This window comes from Procambarus clarkii, chromosome 1, assembly GCF_040958095.1.
Source record: "Procambarus clarkii isolate CNS0578487 chromosome 1, FALCON_Pclarkii_2.0, whole genome shotgun sequence".
Classification (NCBI taxonomy): Eukaryota; Metazoa; Arthropoda; class Malacostraca; order Decapoda; family Cambaridae; genus Procambarus; species Procambarus clarkii.
This window is the reverse complement of record NC_091150.1, coordinates 31,631,243-31,648,756: the sequence shown is the minus strand read 5'-3', so window position 1 is coordinate 31,648,756 and position 17,514 is coordinate 31,631,243. Positions and strand designations below refer to the sequence as shown.

General features: G+C 46.9%; 1 protein-coding gene across 1 annotated transcript; it reads right to left on the bottom strand.

The window, feature by feature from the left end:
• Positions 1-979: 979 nt before the first annotated feature.
• LOC138362941 (uncharacterized) lies at positions 980-2,092 on the bottom strand. Its single transcript, XM_069321522.1, has one exon. The coding sequence runs from the start codon at positions 2,090-2,092 to the stop codon at positions 980-982; it is 1,113 nt and encodes a 370-aa protein (XP_069177623.1).
• Positions 2,093-17,514: the final 15,422 nt, after the last annotated feature.

The following is a 17,514-nucleotide window of genomic DNA, read 5'->3' as shown; positions in this document are numbered from 1 at the left end:
AATTACATGATTTTGTAATCTGTATTAAAGCAGATTCAATTATGTTCCTATTGAAAGTACTTTTACAATTCGTCATTGAAGAAGCCATCTTCCAATCAGCACACACAGGTTGGTATAACTGTATAGCATGTCACCCCCTCTCCCCCCCCCCCCCACCTCCTGTCACCCCCACTCCTGTATTCACCCCCCTCTCGCTCCCACCCCTTACCTCCTCACTACTCCCAGTCTTCCTTCATCCCTCCCACACCCCCTGCCTTCTCCCCCCACACCCCCACCACACACCCCCCGACCTTCCCTCTCTAGGAAGGATGGAGAGTCCCTCTGGTGAGTCAGGGGGGCGTGAATCCACACACACAACTAAAGATAAACATTCTAACAGAGGATTAATGTTATATTTTTCTTTGGCCTGAAAATGGCCAGGCCGGATCACTGACCAAGACGGTGCTGGCAAGAGTTACCCAAACATGACCAGTGAGTTTTTCTGGAGCAGGCCTTGAGCAAGGGCGTTGTTGCGTGCTCCTGTGCAGGACCTCTTGGCGCGGAGCTCCATGTTCGGCGCGCCACTCAAGTCACCTACCAAGTTCTCCCTAATTTGGCCGAATTTAATTTTTTTTTTTTTACTCACAAGGTGAATGAAAGAAGACTTAACACTTTTGTCAAACTTAGTACTTGGGGCGGAGCACGTTTGTGGGTGCACGAGCAAAGGCCGGCTATAGGCAAGAAGCCTTGTGCTTCTTTATGCCAGATTCGGCCTCGATCATTGTCACGCTTCGGGGTCAAGGACCTTGTCTTAGCCTGCAGAGGGACACAGATGATGGCACGTTGATATCAGAGTTTGATGGATCTATCGCCTGGGATACCAGTAGTCACAGAGCCCAAGTAATTATATAGAGAATAAATCATTACTGGTGCAAAGCCTTGATGTTACAGCAATTAATACTCGTCAATATTCTGTACTCTAAACAACAACGGTTTGGCGCTACTCAGGTGTTTGGTGCTGTTCAATTAACATGGGAGGGGCATGATGAACAGTTAACATGGGAGGGGCATGATGAACAGTTAACATGGGAGGGGCATGATGAACAGTTAACATGGGAGGGGCATGATGAACAGTTAACATGGGAGGGGCATGATGAACAGTTAACATGGGAGGGGCATGACGAACAGTTAACATGGGAGGAGCATGACGCACAGTTAACATGGGAGGAGCATGACGCACAGTTAACATGGGAGGAGCATGATGAACAGTTAACATGGGAGGAGCATGACGCACAGTTAACATGGGAGGAGCATGACGCACAGTTAACATGGGAGGAGCATGATGAACAGTTAACATGGGAGGAGCATGACGCACAGTTAACATGGGAGGAGCATGACGCACAGTTAACATGGGAGGAGCATGATGAACAGTTAACATGGGAGGAACATGACGCACAGTTAACATGGGAGGAGCATGATGAACAGTTAACATGGGAGGAGCATGACGCACAGTTAACATGGGAGGAGCATGACGCACAGTTAACATGGGAGGAGCATGACGCACAGTTAACATGGGAGGAGCATGATGAACAGTTAACATGGGAGGAGCATGACGCACAGTTAACATGGGAGGAGCATGACGCACAGTTAACATGGGAGGAGCATGATGAACAGTTAACATGGGAGGAGCATGACGCACAGTTAACATGGGAGGAGCATGATGAACAGTTAACATGGGAGGAGCATGACGCACAGTTAACATGGGAGGAGCATGACGCACAGTTAACATGGGAGGAGCATGACGCACAGTTAACATGGGAGGGGCATGACGCACAGTTAACATGGGAGGAGCATGACGCACAGTTAACATGGGAGGAGCATGATGAACAGTTAACATGGGAGGAGCATGACGCACAGTTAACATGGGAGGAGCATGATGAACAGTTAACATGGGAGGAGCATGACGCACAGTTAACATGGGAGGAGCATGACGCACAGTTAACATGGGAGGAGCATGACGCACAGTTAACATGGGAGGGGCATGACGCACAGTTAACATGGGAGGAGCATGACGCACAGTTAACATGGGAGGAGCATGATGAACAGTTAACATGGGAGGACGAAGACAGCCAACCCACACTATATAATTCTCAGGACTTGTGAAGCAGCCTCGGCCCCTCACCCCGACAGTCACCAGTCCTTCCCTCACTCTCTCAAACTGGATATAAGCCGGTCCACAAGTGACTGGCCAGACTGTTAGTGGAGTTAGGGGTCATTACCTTTGCAAATGTTGCGAATCAGAACACTTTAATCAAATGTTATATAAATAATTTTTTTGAGGGGGGATTGATGTGAAGTAATCATTAATAATACTGAACAATTTGGGGTGTATTTAAGGCACAGTTATAGTGGGTAAGTGAACTTATATCAACATGTTATATAGAGTAAACTATAATGTGTTTATATCCGTAGAACAGAACAAGGCACGTCAGAGACAGCCAATTACAGTGAGATCAATTACAGCCAATTACAGTGACGTAAATATGTGTATTTATGTATGGAGGTTAGATTAGCATATTCAAAAGCACTACAATCACCTTCTGTGGTTGATTGTTCAATAAATCACTGAACTATATGTTTAACAGATCTCTAACCCTGTCCATGGAGGACAGAAGAAAATGGATATATGCTGGTTAGCATGGTAAATGTTTGGCCACGTCTGTGGTAATAATAATAATAATAAAAAAATAAAAAAAACAGCTTTTGGAAGCGATCGGGGTAACAGCCAGCTCCGGCCCGGTCTCTCTCATTTGCCACTCCGTCTCAACGTCAGTGTTATTCACCGTCAGTGTCATTCACCGTCAGTGTCATTCACCGTCAGTGTCATTCACTGTACATTTGTTTCAGTGTACTCCAACACACGAAATCACTATGACGTCTTGTGATCGCAGGGAACTGTTAAGTGAACAATTTAATTCACCGTAATACAGTTGCTATCACTGTATTAATCACCTCCTTAAACACCGTATCCCACTATTTATGTGTTCATATTACTATTATTATATAATTTACACATACACTACGGTATTAATGGCACTGTAACTCACCGTACCTCGGGGCGTACTGTAGCCTGTGTACACAGCACCTCAATCCTTCCTAATACCATGGGACGAATTCTTCAAGCACTACACTATCAAGTCACTATATATAATTATTCACCATCATACACGATATTTCACAGTAACTTGTGTAAGTCTGGTTTGGTCGACGACCGGGCCGCGGGGACACTAAGCCCCGGAAGCACCTCAAAGTAACCACAAGGTAGTTCACTATCCACGAGCTCACTATCCACGAGCTCACTAATCACTGCACTAACCACGTCCATAATAACGCGTCCTCAGACTAGTCTCATCCACCCAGCGGCCGACCCCACGCACTTGGTCATCATATATTCCACTGATGTGTGTTCAGATCGTTATTTTATCATATGTAAACAAAAAAACATTATTATATATTATAATTTAGTGTATAGTTAGGCTTTAGTTAGGTAAAGTTAGGTGTTTAAGTTCTGTTGGCGATTATTTGTATTTGAAGCGCGTGGGTGAAGCATTTACAGAGCTGCGGTTCGAAGAGGACGTCAGTGAAGCATTGATCGAGAAATGTTTGAATGTCGTCATTAGCTGTGAGCACAGCCCGTCATCACAAACAAAGGCCAAAGTCCATTCCATGCACCCGCCAACCCCCCATCCCCCTGTTTATGGATGGAAAAACGGTTTACACACGACTCACAACTGATGACGTTCGAACACTTCTCGAACAAGTGCTTCGCTGACGACTTTTTGTTCGAACTACAACGCTAAATGTTGTTGTGGTTGTTTTTAGATTCAGCTACTTGGGACAAAAGTTGCAAGTAGCACGGGCTATGGGGATCCCGTATTGGACCTACCTGGCACAGGAGCAGGGTTGTAATTGGTGTAAATGCTTCACTCAGGTACTACAATTACAAATAAAGGATTCATATGTAAAACATTGTTATTTTTGCCTCGAAGGGCTAGTTTAAGGGCAGCGTCACTCATTCCGTGAGTGGACACACCGCCATAGTGACAGTATTGGGCAGCGTCACTCATCCTGTGAGTGGACACACCGCCATAGTGACAGTATTGGGCAGCGTCACTCATCCTGTGAGTAGACACACCGCCATAGTGACAGTATTGGGCAGCGTCACTCATCCTGATGAAAACCCGCTGGGTTGTTCATCCTGTCACTTCAAGCCAGACACGACTGGGACTCACCTGACAAGCACCACATTACTCCAAGCACCAATAACGTGTCGAAGTATTTACCAATACACTCAACTCTTCCAAAGAGAAACAAGGAATTTAAATTGACTTTTAATCGAGCGTATTAAACTTGGTTACGACCTTCGTATTCAGTGTGAAGAGAGAGAGAGGAGCAATGACATATTGAAGAGCCCTGTTAAGGTACAGGCCAGTGCACAACTCTGGCCTTATCAACATGCTGGGGAAGACAGAAACTCAATCATGGTCACATGTGTATGCCCGGGCATAGCATCACCGAGCGATGCCCGCCCTGATGGTATGGGTTGTTGCATGTCAATGCCCGTCCCCGTGCTGGCGATCTCCCGGATGTAAACACGGTTTTAGTTCGACAAGATCTACTTGCTTGGCTAAATGAATTGTGGGGTTCAGTCCCTGAGCCCATTATGTGCCTCTTTAACCCTTTCCGCTACCACCCACAACATGGGTATGGGGTGCATAATAAATGAACTAAACTAAACAAGAACTGCAACTTTCCTCTGTGTCCCTTATAGCATGAGGACATAGAACGTAAGGGTTAAGGACAATAGCAGAAGGCACATTGGAGTCATACTACGTAGGTCCTATTTGTATCAACATTAAATATATGTCTGTCCTACGCTTAAAACAATCGGATAATCCCTCGTTTATTATATTACCCGGTAATTTGTTCCAAAAATCAAAAACTGTCAAGTGACGGGATGAACAACCAACTGAGAGTGAAGGGTTCAAGAATTGATATTGACAAGAGTAGGATCCCTTGATTGTTTCAAGCGGAGGTTAGACATATATATGAATGAGATTGGTTGGATATAAATAGGAGCTGCCTCATATGGGCCAAAAGGTCTTCTGCAGTTATCTTTCATTCTTATGTTCTTATGAACATCAGTAAAGTGACGGTTCCTACTTTGAATCATATAATTTCAACTAATACGCTCATTTAACAATGTATCAACTAATACGCTCATTTAACAATGTATCAACTAATACGCTCATTTAACAATGTATCAACTAATACGCTCATTTAACAATGTATCAACTAATACGCTCATTTAACAATGTATCAACTAATACGCTCATTTAACAATGTATCAACTAATACGCTCATTTAACAATGCATCAACTAATACGCTCATTTAACAATGTATCAACTAATACGCTCATTTAACAATGTATCAACTAATACACTCATTTAACAATGTATCATCTAATACGCTCATTTAACAATGCATCAACTAATACGCTCATTTAACAATGCATCAACTAATACGCTCATTTAACAATGCATCAACTAATACGCTCATTTGTTTTCATCAATGGTATAAACTGTGACCTTAAGCGGCGTAAGGTATGAAATAATTCCCAACCATCTTGGGAACGTTTCTATTTCCCAATACCCAATCGAGGTCAAGGAGGTGTCGAACCCCTAACCCCCCCCCCTCCCCCCGGCTGGGAACCACGATGGTACGGAGACCGGGCCTCACCAGCTGAGAGCTGCGGTGACGACAAGATGCAGCTGAGGGAGGGTCAAGACGATTGGCATTTGTTTAAAAGGATCTGCGTGCCCTGATGTTGCTTGTCTGCTCTCTGGCAGTATCAACAGTGTCTTCATGAACCTGAGGAGGTCTGCGTCTTCATTCTGGGCTTGTTGCAGCAGAGACCATGTCACCCTGGCTGCCTTCTCTACTCCCTACGTCAGACCATGTCACCCTGGCTGCCTTCTCTACTCCCTACGTCAGACCATGTCACCCTGGCTGCCTTCTCTACTCCCTACGTCAGACCATGAGGCGACGTAGCATTAGCCCCACTTGGCTCCATCTGTAGAATATTGTATCCCTAATTATTGACCAGTTGATAACTGGGTATATTAGTGACCATGTGGCATATGAATATGTCTTATGTTGTACCTATGAGGCATCACCTCATGACGCACCTGTAACTCAAGCACATATGGGTTACATATGAATGAAGCTGTATATCTCAGCTGTTTTCCCCCATATGTGGATTTTCCAGCACAGAGCATGTATTAAATCCAAACTTCGGCCAGAGAAGAAACAGGCGAACATGAGCAGCTAAAATATATATTTACATATTATCCTTCAACACTTAGAAGACTTTAAAATGACTATATAAGCATTATTCATATTCATATTATTGATATTATTCATCTCTCACCCCCCCCCTCCGTAACAGGTGTGTATGCACCAGGTGTCAGCGTGTACAGGTTCAGGACACGTGTCAGCGTGTGCACAGGTTCAGGACGCGTGTCAGTGTGTGCACGGGTTCAGGACACGTGTCAGCGTGTGCACGGGTTCAGGACACGTGTCAGTGTGTACACAGGTTCAGGACACGTGTCAGCGTGTGCACAGGTTCAGGACACGTGTCAGCGTGTGCACGGGTTCAGGACACGTGTCAGTGTGTACACAGGTTCAGGACACGTGTCAGCGTGTGCACAGGTTCAGGACACGTGTCAGTGTGTGCACAGGTTCAGGACACGTGTCAGTGTGTGCACGGGTTCAGGACACGTGTCAGCGTGTGCACGGGTTCAGGACACGTGTCAGTGTGTACACAGGTTCAGGACACGTGTCAGCGTGTGCACAGGTTCAGGACACGTGTCAGTGTGTGCACAGGTTCAGGACACGTGTCAGTGTGTGCACAGGTTCAGAACACGTGTCAGTGTGTACACAGGTTCAGAACACGTGTCAGTGTGTGCACAGGTTCAGGACACGTGTCAGTGTGTACACAGGTTCAGGACACGTGTCAGCGTGTACACAGGTTCAGGACACGTGTCAGCGTGTACACAGGTTCAGGACACGTGTCAGCGTGTACACAGGTTCAGGACACGTGTCAGCGTGTACACAGGTTCAGGACACGTGTCAGCGTGTGTACAGGTTCAGGACACGTGTCAGTATGTACACAGGTTCAGGAAACGTGTCAGCGTGTGCACGAGTTCAGGACACGTGTCAGTGTGTACACAGGTTCAGGACGCGTGTCAGTGTGTACACAGGTTCAGGACACGTGTCAGTGTGTGCACGGGTTCAGGACACGTGTCAGCGTGTACACAGGTTCAGGACACGTGTTATGCCTACTACTAGTTTGATTGCTGTTGACTCTGACCTGGCCATGTTGGGCATGTACCCAACAGTAATTACTGTGAAAAATTGGATGAGGGTAGCACTAATTGTCTTATCTCCAACCTCGAATAGACAATCAAACCCTCTACCCCCTTCTCCACTTTAACCAATCCTACCAATCTTTTCCTCTCTCATCTCTCTCTCTTTCCATATTTCCCCCTCTTCAAATTTCTCCCCCGTCTTACTCCTCTCGACTCTTCCCTTTCCTTCTCCTTACCTCTCCATACTGACGTTCTGATGGCCCGGTCTCCAACCAGGCTTCCTGAGGTTATCTTGAGATGATTTCGGGGCTTTTTAGTGTCCCCGCGGCCCTGTCCTCGACCAGGCCTCCACCCCCAGGAAGCAGCCCGTGACAGCTGACTAACACCCAGGTACCTATTTTATTGCTAGGTAACAGGGGCATAGGGTGAAAGAAACTCTGCCCATTGTTTCTCGCCGGCGCCTGGGATCGAACCCAGGACCACAGGATCACAAGTCCAGCGTGCTGTCCGCTCGGCCGACCGACAATCCTGGCTGCTAGTCTGGCCAACTGTTGGATGCGGTATCTTGCGCTCTGACGTGCGAATCAATCTGGTTGATCAGGTATCCTTTGGAAGTATTGGTCGAGCTGTCTCTTGAGCACCTTTAGAGGTCAGTTAGTTATGTACCTGATGTGTAGCGGGAGAGTGTTGAACAGTCTCGGGCCGCTGATGTTGATAGAGTTCTCTCTCAACGTACCTATTGCACCACTGCTTTTCAATAGGGCTATTTTTGCACATCCTGCCATGCCTCCTGGTCTCATGTGATGTTATTTCCATGGGCAGATTTGGAACCGGTCCCTCGTAATATTTGTCAAGTGTAGATTATTATGTATCTCTCCTGCACCCTAAAGAATACAGATTTACAGATTTTAATCAGTTCCAATAATTTACATGCTTTATTGAGTGGATTCTAGCAGTAAAGGATATTCACTCGAGGTTCACTTTGAAATTCTCTCTCTGCAATTTCTCCAGCTTTGAATGAGGGCTGTAATTGTGCAACAGTATTCCACCCTAGAGAGCACTAGTGGCTTGAAGATTTTCATGACTGGCATGACCCTGCTTGTTTGAATATCCAACCTGTCATTTTTCCTGCAGTTGTGACAGCTACTTTTTTGTGTTCTTAAAAAAGTAAGGACTTCTGAAATATATATATATATATATATATATATATATATATATATATATATATATATATATATATATATATATATATATATATATATGAATGTAATTCTTATTCATAAAAACAAGACATGAAAATGTGTACTGTTGGCTTTGTTGACGTTCCTTGACCTGAGGGTGAGGAGAAGGTCACCCGGGGTGAACACCCTACAAGATCCTGGGTGGCGCCGCACCCAGGGCACTCAGGGGCACCCAGGGCCACCCAGGGCACCCAGGGGCACCCTGGGGCACCCAGGGCACCCAGGGGCACCCTGGGGCACCCAGGGCACCCAGAGGCACCCAGGGGCACCCAGGGCACCCAGGGGCACCCAGGGCACCCAGGGGCACCCAGGGCACCCAGGGGCACCCAGGGCACCCAGGGGCACCCAGGGCACCCAGGGCACCCTGGGGCACCCAGGGGCACCCAGGGCACCCAGGGGCACCCAGGGCACCCAGGGCACCCAGGGGCACCCAGGGCACCCAGGGGCACCCAGGGCACCCAGGGCACCCTGGGGCACCCAGGGGCACCCAGGGGCACCCAGGGCACCCAGGGGCACCCAGGGCACCCAGGGGCACCCAGGGGCACCCAGGGCACCCAGGGGCACCCAGGGGCACCCAGGGCACCCAGGGCACCCAGGGGCACCCAGGGCACCCAGGGGCACCCAGGGCACCCAGGGCACCCTGGGGCACCCAGGGGCACCCAGGGCACCCAGGGGCACCCAGGGCACCCAGGGGCACCCAGGGCACCCAGGGCACCCAGGGGCACCCAGGGCACCCAGGGCACCCAGGGGCACCCAGGGGCACCCAGGGCACCCAGGGGCACCCAGGGGCACCCAGGGCGCCCAGGGGCACCCAGGGGCACCCAGGGGCACCCAGGGGCACCCAGGGGCACCCAGGGCACCCAGGGCTGCAGGGCACACGGAGGTGTCACCCGAGCCCACCCAACATTACATATGGACCACCGCAACATAAATATACAAGTGCCTTCCAGCCCAGGCAGCAAGTCACCATCATGGGAGCGTGGTGATCTATCTCACCACAGCCTCACCATCCTCACTCACAATCACCTCACCACCTCACCCACCATCCTCACTCACAATCACCTCACCCACCATCCTCACTCACAATCACCTCACCACCTCACCCACCATCCTCACTCACAATCACCTCACCACCTCACCCACCATCCTCACTCACAATCACCTCACCACCTCACCCACCATCCTCACTCACAATCACCTCACCACCGCTCCACCATCCTCACTCACAATCACCTCACCACCTCACCCACCATCCTCACTCACAATCACCTCACCACCGCCCCACCATCCTCACTCACAATCATGTCACTTCTTCTTTAACCAAGACTGGGCATTACGGCTTCACTTAGCCAGTAACCTGATGCTTTTCATTCAACTTTCTCTTGGGTCTTATATTCTGCCTCTTCTTACCAGATCCAACCCTCCAAGTCAGGGATAAGTTATTAAGAACTGAGCAGTAATAGTCAGCCCAACGGGAATGGGGGTAAACACTAAACAGAACCATCACCACGTGTACTTCTTAACTATATACACTTATTGTACCACACAGATAACACAGCAGGTGTCACTTTCACACAAGACACTACAATAGAACTTCTGTGATCTTCTGGCGAGTATACCTTCGTACAACACTCAAGGTTCCTTCCCTGAGCCTTTCTTCTAAGGTTCAGACACTAGCAAGTCCACCTCTCTCAGCAGTTCACCTTCCAGTCCTCCACAGTGTCTAGACACCACCTCGACACTCCAGCAACACGCTTGGCTGGCTTCCTCTGAAGGCTTCCTCTCTGACAAGCCTTAACTTAGAGGTCAGACGGACGCTAATTTCATCTATAAACACAAGTGGGGCACCCCAGTTGAGCTGATGTAGGACCAATCAGCAATAGCTCGCTGGCTACCACAGACAATTCACTCTCTCCACCAACCAGGCCTTACTTGTTCCCACTGAAACAACTCTTGCATTCAGGACTGCCCTTGTTGGTCACTCCAGGTGAACTGCCTCTTACCGGTCAAGGTACCCCCCCCCCCCGCCCCATCACTTCTGAGGAATAAAAATTGCATAGTAAGAAGGAAACTGCTCAGGTGTCAGTAAGATCACATCCTTCCACCAGGGAACGGAAAGTGGGGTCCGGTGCGCTCAACAGATGGCATTAACATCATCACACTAGGGCTCATTAGGTATGCAGTGAAATTGCAAGCAAGAGCTGTTATCCTACATCAGCTCATCTGAAGCCTACTGCCTTAAGGACTCACATATTTCATGAGATTATTATTTGATTCCATTAGGAATAAATTAGCTTTAATGCTAAGTAACGTATAAGGAACAGAATGAGCCAGTGTGCCAGAGCCTTCATGTGCTCAGTTGACCTCAGTTGGCGTATATACTGTGTTCGGCTGAGAGCCTTGTGTTACAGGTGCCAACTACTGGTTGTCCATGAAGTTGGGCCAGGTTCAGAACTTTAAGAACATTAGACTTGTCCATAACAGTAAGTCCGCCAAAATCCTCGACAGTGTTGGAGACTAAAATTTTAAATTTTGCCCCGAGGGGCGAGTTTATTGGGCAGCGCCACTCATCTTGTGAGTGGAGATGGAGACTCTAATGTTCGAGCGAGTCCAACCAGACTTGGCCAAGACTAGAGATTAGCCTTCTTGCACGGTTTTCCACCTTGTCCTAAATTCTGATAAAGGATTGGGGGAAAGCAATCCAGGAGAGGGGTGGATAATCAAGATAGGAGTGAACTTGTGTTTCATATAAGGGGTTTTGCAACCCCTGCTGTCTGCCAGTGTAGCCTCCCTCACACTTTCCTCACTACTGCCCACCAGCAACCTCACTCACAGACACTCTCCTCACGTCAGCATCTTGGCTGTGACCCCCTTGTGTCACGGAGGTCACGCCTGATGGTCACAACAAGTCCTTGTGTGTGTACATCTTGACACGTGTCAGCACTGCTTGTTGGTTTTTTGTGCTGGGCACACATGCCATGCTGGGCACGTGTACTATGTTGGGCACGTGTACTATGTTGGGCACGTGTACTATGTTGAGTACTATGTTGGGCACGTGTACTATGTTGAGTACTATGTTGGGCACGTGTACTATGTTGAGTACTATGTTGGGCACGTGTACTATGTTGAGTACTATGTTGGGCACGTGTACTATGTTGGGCACGTGTACTATGTTGGGCACGTGTACTATGTTGGGCACGTGTACTATGTTGGGCACGTGTACTATGTTGGGCACGTCTACTATGTTGGGCACGTGTACTATGTTGGGCACGTGTACTATGTTGGGCACGTGTATTATGTTGGGCACGTGTACTATGTTGGGCACGTGTACTATGTTGGGCACGTGTACTATGTTGGGCACGTGTACTATGTTGGGCACGTGTACTATGTTGGGCACGTGTACTATGTTGGGCACGTGTACTATGTTGGGCACGTGTACTATGTTGGGCACGTGTACTATGTTGGGCACGTGTACTATGTTGGGCACGTCAACTATGTTGGGCACGTGTACTATGTTGGGCACGTGTACTATGTTGGGCACGTGTACTATGTTGGGCACGTGTACTATGTTGGGCACGTCTACTATGTTGGGCACGTGTACTATGTTGGGCACGTCTACTATGTTGGGCACGTGTATTATGCTGGGCACGTGTACTATGTTGGGCACGTGTACTATGTTGGGCACGTGTACTATGTTGGGCACGTGTACTATGTTGGGCACGTGTACTATGCTGGGCACGTGTACTATGCTGGGCACGTCTACTATGTTGGGCACGTGTACTATGTTGGGCACGTGTACTATGTTGGGCACGTGTACTATGTTGGGCACGTGTACTATGTTGGGCACGTGTACTATGTTGGGCACGTGTACTATGTTGGGCACGTGTACTATGTTGGGCACGTCTACTATGTTGGGCACGTGTACTATGTTGGGCACGTCTACTATGTTGGGCACGTCTACTATGTTGGGCACGTCTACTATGTTGGGCACGTGTACTATGTTGGGCACGTGTACTATGCTGGGCACGTGTACTATGTTGGGCACGTCTACTATGTTGGGCACGTCTACTATGTTGGGCATGTGTACTATGTTGGCACGTGTACTATGTTGGGCACGTGTACTATGTTGGGCACGTGTATTATGTTGAGTACTATGTTGGGCACGTATATACTATGTTGGGCACGTGTACTATGCTGGGCACGTGTATTATGTTGAATACTATGCTGGGCACGTGTATTATGTTGAGTACTATGTTGGGCACGTGTACTATGTTGGGCACGTGTACTATGTTGGGCACGTGTACTATGTTGGGCACGTGTACTATGCTGGGCACGTGTACTATGTTGGGCACGTCTACTATGTTGGGCACGTCTACTATGTTGGGCACGTCTACTATGTTGGGCATGTGTACTATGTTGGGCACGTGTACTATGTTGGGCACGTGTACTATGTTGGGCACGTGTATTATGTTGAGTACTATGTTGGGCACGTATATACTATGTTGGGCACGTGTACTATGCTGGGCACGTGTATTATGTTGAGTACTATGTTGGGCACGTATATACTATGTTGGGCACGTATATACTATGTTGGGCACGTGTACTATGCTGGGCACGTGTATTATGTTGAGTACTATGTTGGGCACGTATATACTATGTTGGGCACGTATATACTATGTTGGGCACGTGTACTATGCTGGGCACGTGTATTATGTTGAGTACTATGTTGGGCACGTATATACTATGTTGGGCACGTATATACTATGTTGGGCACGTGTACTATGCTGGGCACGTGTATTATGTTGAGTACTATGTTGGGCACGTATATACTATGTTGGGCACGTATATACTATGTTGGGCACGTGTACTATGCTGGGCACGTGTATTATGTTGAGTACTATGTTGGGCACGTATATACTATGTTGGGCACGTATATACTATGTTGGGCACGTATATACTATGTTGGGCACGTATATACTATGTTGGGCACGTATATACTATGTTGGGCACGTATATATATTATATTTGGTATTCATTTGTATGTTAAGGACTCAAATATTGCGTTAGACATTCATATGGTTTGACTAAATACTAAAAATGACGTGTTCAGTGTTCACATAATGTGTTACACGCAACACGACGACAAACACCCACATGCAGTACTGTGTTGGAGAGCCATGTAACACAACATAATAAACCCCACATTGTTTGAGTTAGGAAAACACTATTTGTCAAATATTGATACTGGTCTTAAAAGATTTCCCCATTTTGCACCCGCAAGATAACGTAAGCTTTTAAGGGTTGATAAATGTTAATCTTCTTGTTTGAGGAGCTGTTCACTTGAGACAGTTAAGCAAGTCCCAGCTGTGTCTGGGTACAAGTGACAGGATGAACAACCCAGCGGGTTTTTTTCCTATTGGGGAGTGTTGTACATTCTGCTATGGCGGTGTGTCCACTCACAAGATGAGTGGCGCTGCCCAATAAACTCGCCCCTCGGGGCAAAATTTAAATTTAATGGAGATCTTAACAACTAAAAACGACATTGGCCCATTAAGCAGCTCTTTTCTAAACCTAAACTTGTCCAATTTAAAGCCCATTATTTCGTGCTGATATATCTAGTGTTTTAATAATATCTATATTCGTTATACCCTGTCAACCCTAAGATGACCGACGACACGCAGTCTTGCATACAAATGCCTCAACTGTCATTGCAACCTTGCAACAAGATCCCTTACGTGTCATCATCCGCCTGACCACAAATGTTATGCCTTAACTGGAGAGTTATTAATCGTCAATGTCGAATACTTATCAACTGGGTCATGTAGGTATACGAAGGGATGACTGACTGGTCGAGGCATGACTTAAGTAAACACGTGGATAAACAACATCATGAAGGGGATGTAAACAAAGTGTTTACATCAGATCTACTCATAACAACAGATACAATCTAATCAAATTTACATTTACAAGAGATATGGAGAATCACCGGTTCTTACTACGGGCTCACCATAGCCCGTGCTACTTGGAACTTTTTGTTCCAGGTAGCGAATCTTATACAACAACATACATACCGGTTCTTACATAGGGTCGCAGACGACTGGAACCGGAGGCTTAGCGACGTCAATATGGCGAACTCTTTAATTAATTAAGTAAGAATTAAGAATACTTTAGACAGCTACATGACTACGAACAATTGGGTGTGAAATACCCGTTCACGCACTTTCTTATAGTCAATATTGGCTTATTAAATAAGTGCATATGTGACATACTAATTTATTGAGAATATTTTAGTTTACCTTGAAAAGCTTCATAGAAAACACCGACCTTACCTAACCTTCTTAGTATGTTAAGATAAGCATCTTATTGCTTCTTAATTACAATTATTACTTAACCTATTATAGGTATAGGAAATACATCTGCCTCATGTGGACCAGTAGGCCTAAAGAAGTGTCCTTACGAAGCAGGAACTATTTAACAAAAATTATATCAAGAAGTGAGGATAACAGAGATAGACAAAGGAGAAATCCTAAAAGGTTCTTTCAAACACGTCAGATCAAGAGAAGGGAAACACCAGGATAGTGACAAATGAGACTAACGTAAATAACACAATATAATAGGCTTGAAATATAAAATAGGTCATTAGTCGAGGTGTTTACCTCCAGAACACCTGGACACTTTACCTGTATTTAAACACCTGTGACGCAGGTGGCGACGGGGACAGGTTAACCAGTTTAGTGGTCACCACCTTACCTTATCTTGCGATGATTTCGGCGCTCGACGTCTCCGCGGCCCGGTCCTCGACCAGGCCTCCTCGTTGCTAGACTGGTCAACCAGCAGCTCAATCCCGGAGGACGTTATCAAACAATTATAACAATTCAACGCAACAAGTGCCAAGCAGGAGAAGACTGGCACTTGCCAGGGTCCTAGAGAGAGAGAGAGAGAAGGCACAGGTATAAGCTCTCTCGTCCCGTGACTTTCATATTCACAGACACCTACAGACTCAAGCACAGAACCAGAAATGTGGAGGGATGTGGCAATGTGGCACCAGAGTTGAGGAATGTGGCACCAGAGTTGAGGAATGTGGCACCAGAGTTGAGGAATGTGGCAGGGATGGTTGTGGGCTGCCTAAACCAGACATATCAATAAACATCGTCTGGTTCCCCCGCCCCCCCTCCCCCCCCCCCCCCCAGAGCTCACCCCACGTGTGTGTGCGTGTGTGTTCTCACCTAGTTGTGCTTGCGGGGGTTGAGCTTTGGCTCTTTGGTCCCGCCTCTCAACTGTCAATCAACTAGTGTACAGGTTCTTGAGTCTACTGGGCTCTATCATATCTACATTTGAAACTGTGTATGGAGTCAGCCTCCACCACATCACTGCCTAATGCATTCCACCTGTTGACTACCCTGACACTGAAAAAGTTCCTTCTATTGTCTCTGTGGCTCATTTAGGTACTAAGTTTCCACCAGTGGAAACTTCCACCTGTCCCGTTGTTCGTGTTCTTGCCATGTTAAATAATTTGTCTATGGCCACCCTGTCAATTCCTCTGAGAATCTTGTAGGTGGTGATCATGTCTCTCTTTTACTCTTCTGTCTTCCAGGGGCGTGAGGTTCAGCTCCTGTAACCTTTCCTCGTAGGTCATACCTCTCAGTTCTGGGACCAGTCTGGTGGCATACCGCTGAATCTTCTCTAAATTTGTCTTGTGTTTAACTAGTTATGGACTCCAGGCTGGCCCTCCATACTCTAGGATTGGTGTGAGATAAGCAGTATACAAGGAATTAGCTTCAACGTCTTCTACGCCCAACCGACTCCACTTATTGAGAGCTCCAACACTGAAATGTTTTTTCTGGCGTCTCTTGACAGATCTGCGTCTCTAGTTTCTATATATAACTCCTCGTTCTGCTGTTCATAGCTTTTAACACTGCTGCACTGCCTAACCTGTCGATTTCTCTTACAATCTTATATGTTGTTATCATGTCTCTGCTCTCTCTTCAATCCTCCAGTGTGGTAAGGTCCTTCCTTCCTTATAATCCTTCTCTCAGCCTTTCCTAATAACTTCAGCGCAGGAACGAGTCTCGCTGCATAACTTTGGACCTTTACTACTTTCTCCTTGTCCTTTTTCATGTAAGGGTTCCATGCTGGAGATGCATATTCAAATGTGGGTCTCACCTTCGTTGTATATAGTGCGTGGAAAGCCCATCTGTCCAAATTTATGAAGGATAGACGGAAATTGGCTAGTAGGATATACGCACCTGTTTTTATTCTGCTCATGTGGGCTTCTAATTTTATTTATTTCTTTATTATGCACCCCATACCCATCCCATGGGCGGTGGTGTAAAGGGTTACAGAGGCACATAATCGGTTCAGGAACTGAACCCTCTAGTTTGCTTAGCTAAGCAAATAACAATCTTTTGACGCTAGTTACAAAATTATTAATGTTATGTATACATGTACACATACTCATACATACATGTACATATATATATATATACGTATACATATATACATACACATACATATTTAATCACCCACACAAATATACACATCAATAATCTGTATCACAAGTGATTCAACAAGAGGCTCACAAGAGTCACTATACAAGGCACTTTACATCTATGGTGAGTCACACAGTTACTAGTCTTGCTCCACACCCACCCAACTGGGCGGCAGCTTTACAGTCATGTGCTCCACACCCACCCAACTGGGCGGCAGCTTTACAGTCATGTGCTCCACACCCACCCAACTGGGCGGCAGCTTTACAGTCATGTGCTCCACACCCACCCAACTGGGCGGCAGCTTTACAGTCATGTGCTCCACACCCACCCAACTGGGCGGCAGCTTTACAGTCATGTGCTCCACACCCACCCAA

Bases quoted from the DNA above. Each gene is read 5' to 3' on its own strand.
- LOC138362941 (XM_069321522.1), bottom strand. From the start codon at position 2,092: ATGTTAACTGTTCATCATGCTCCTCCCATGTTAACTGTGCGTCATGCT.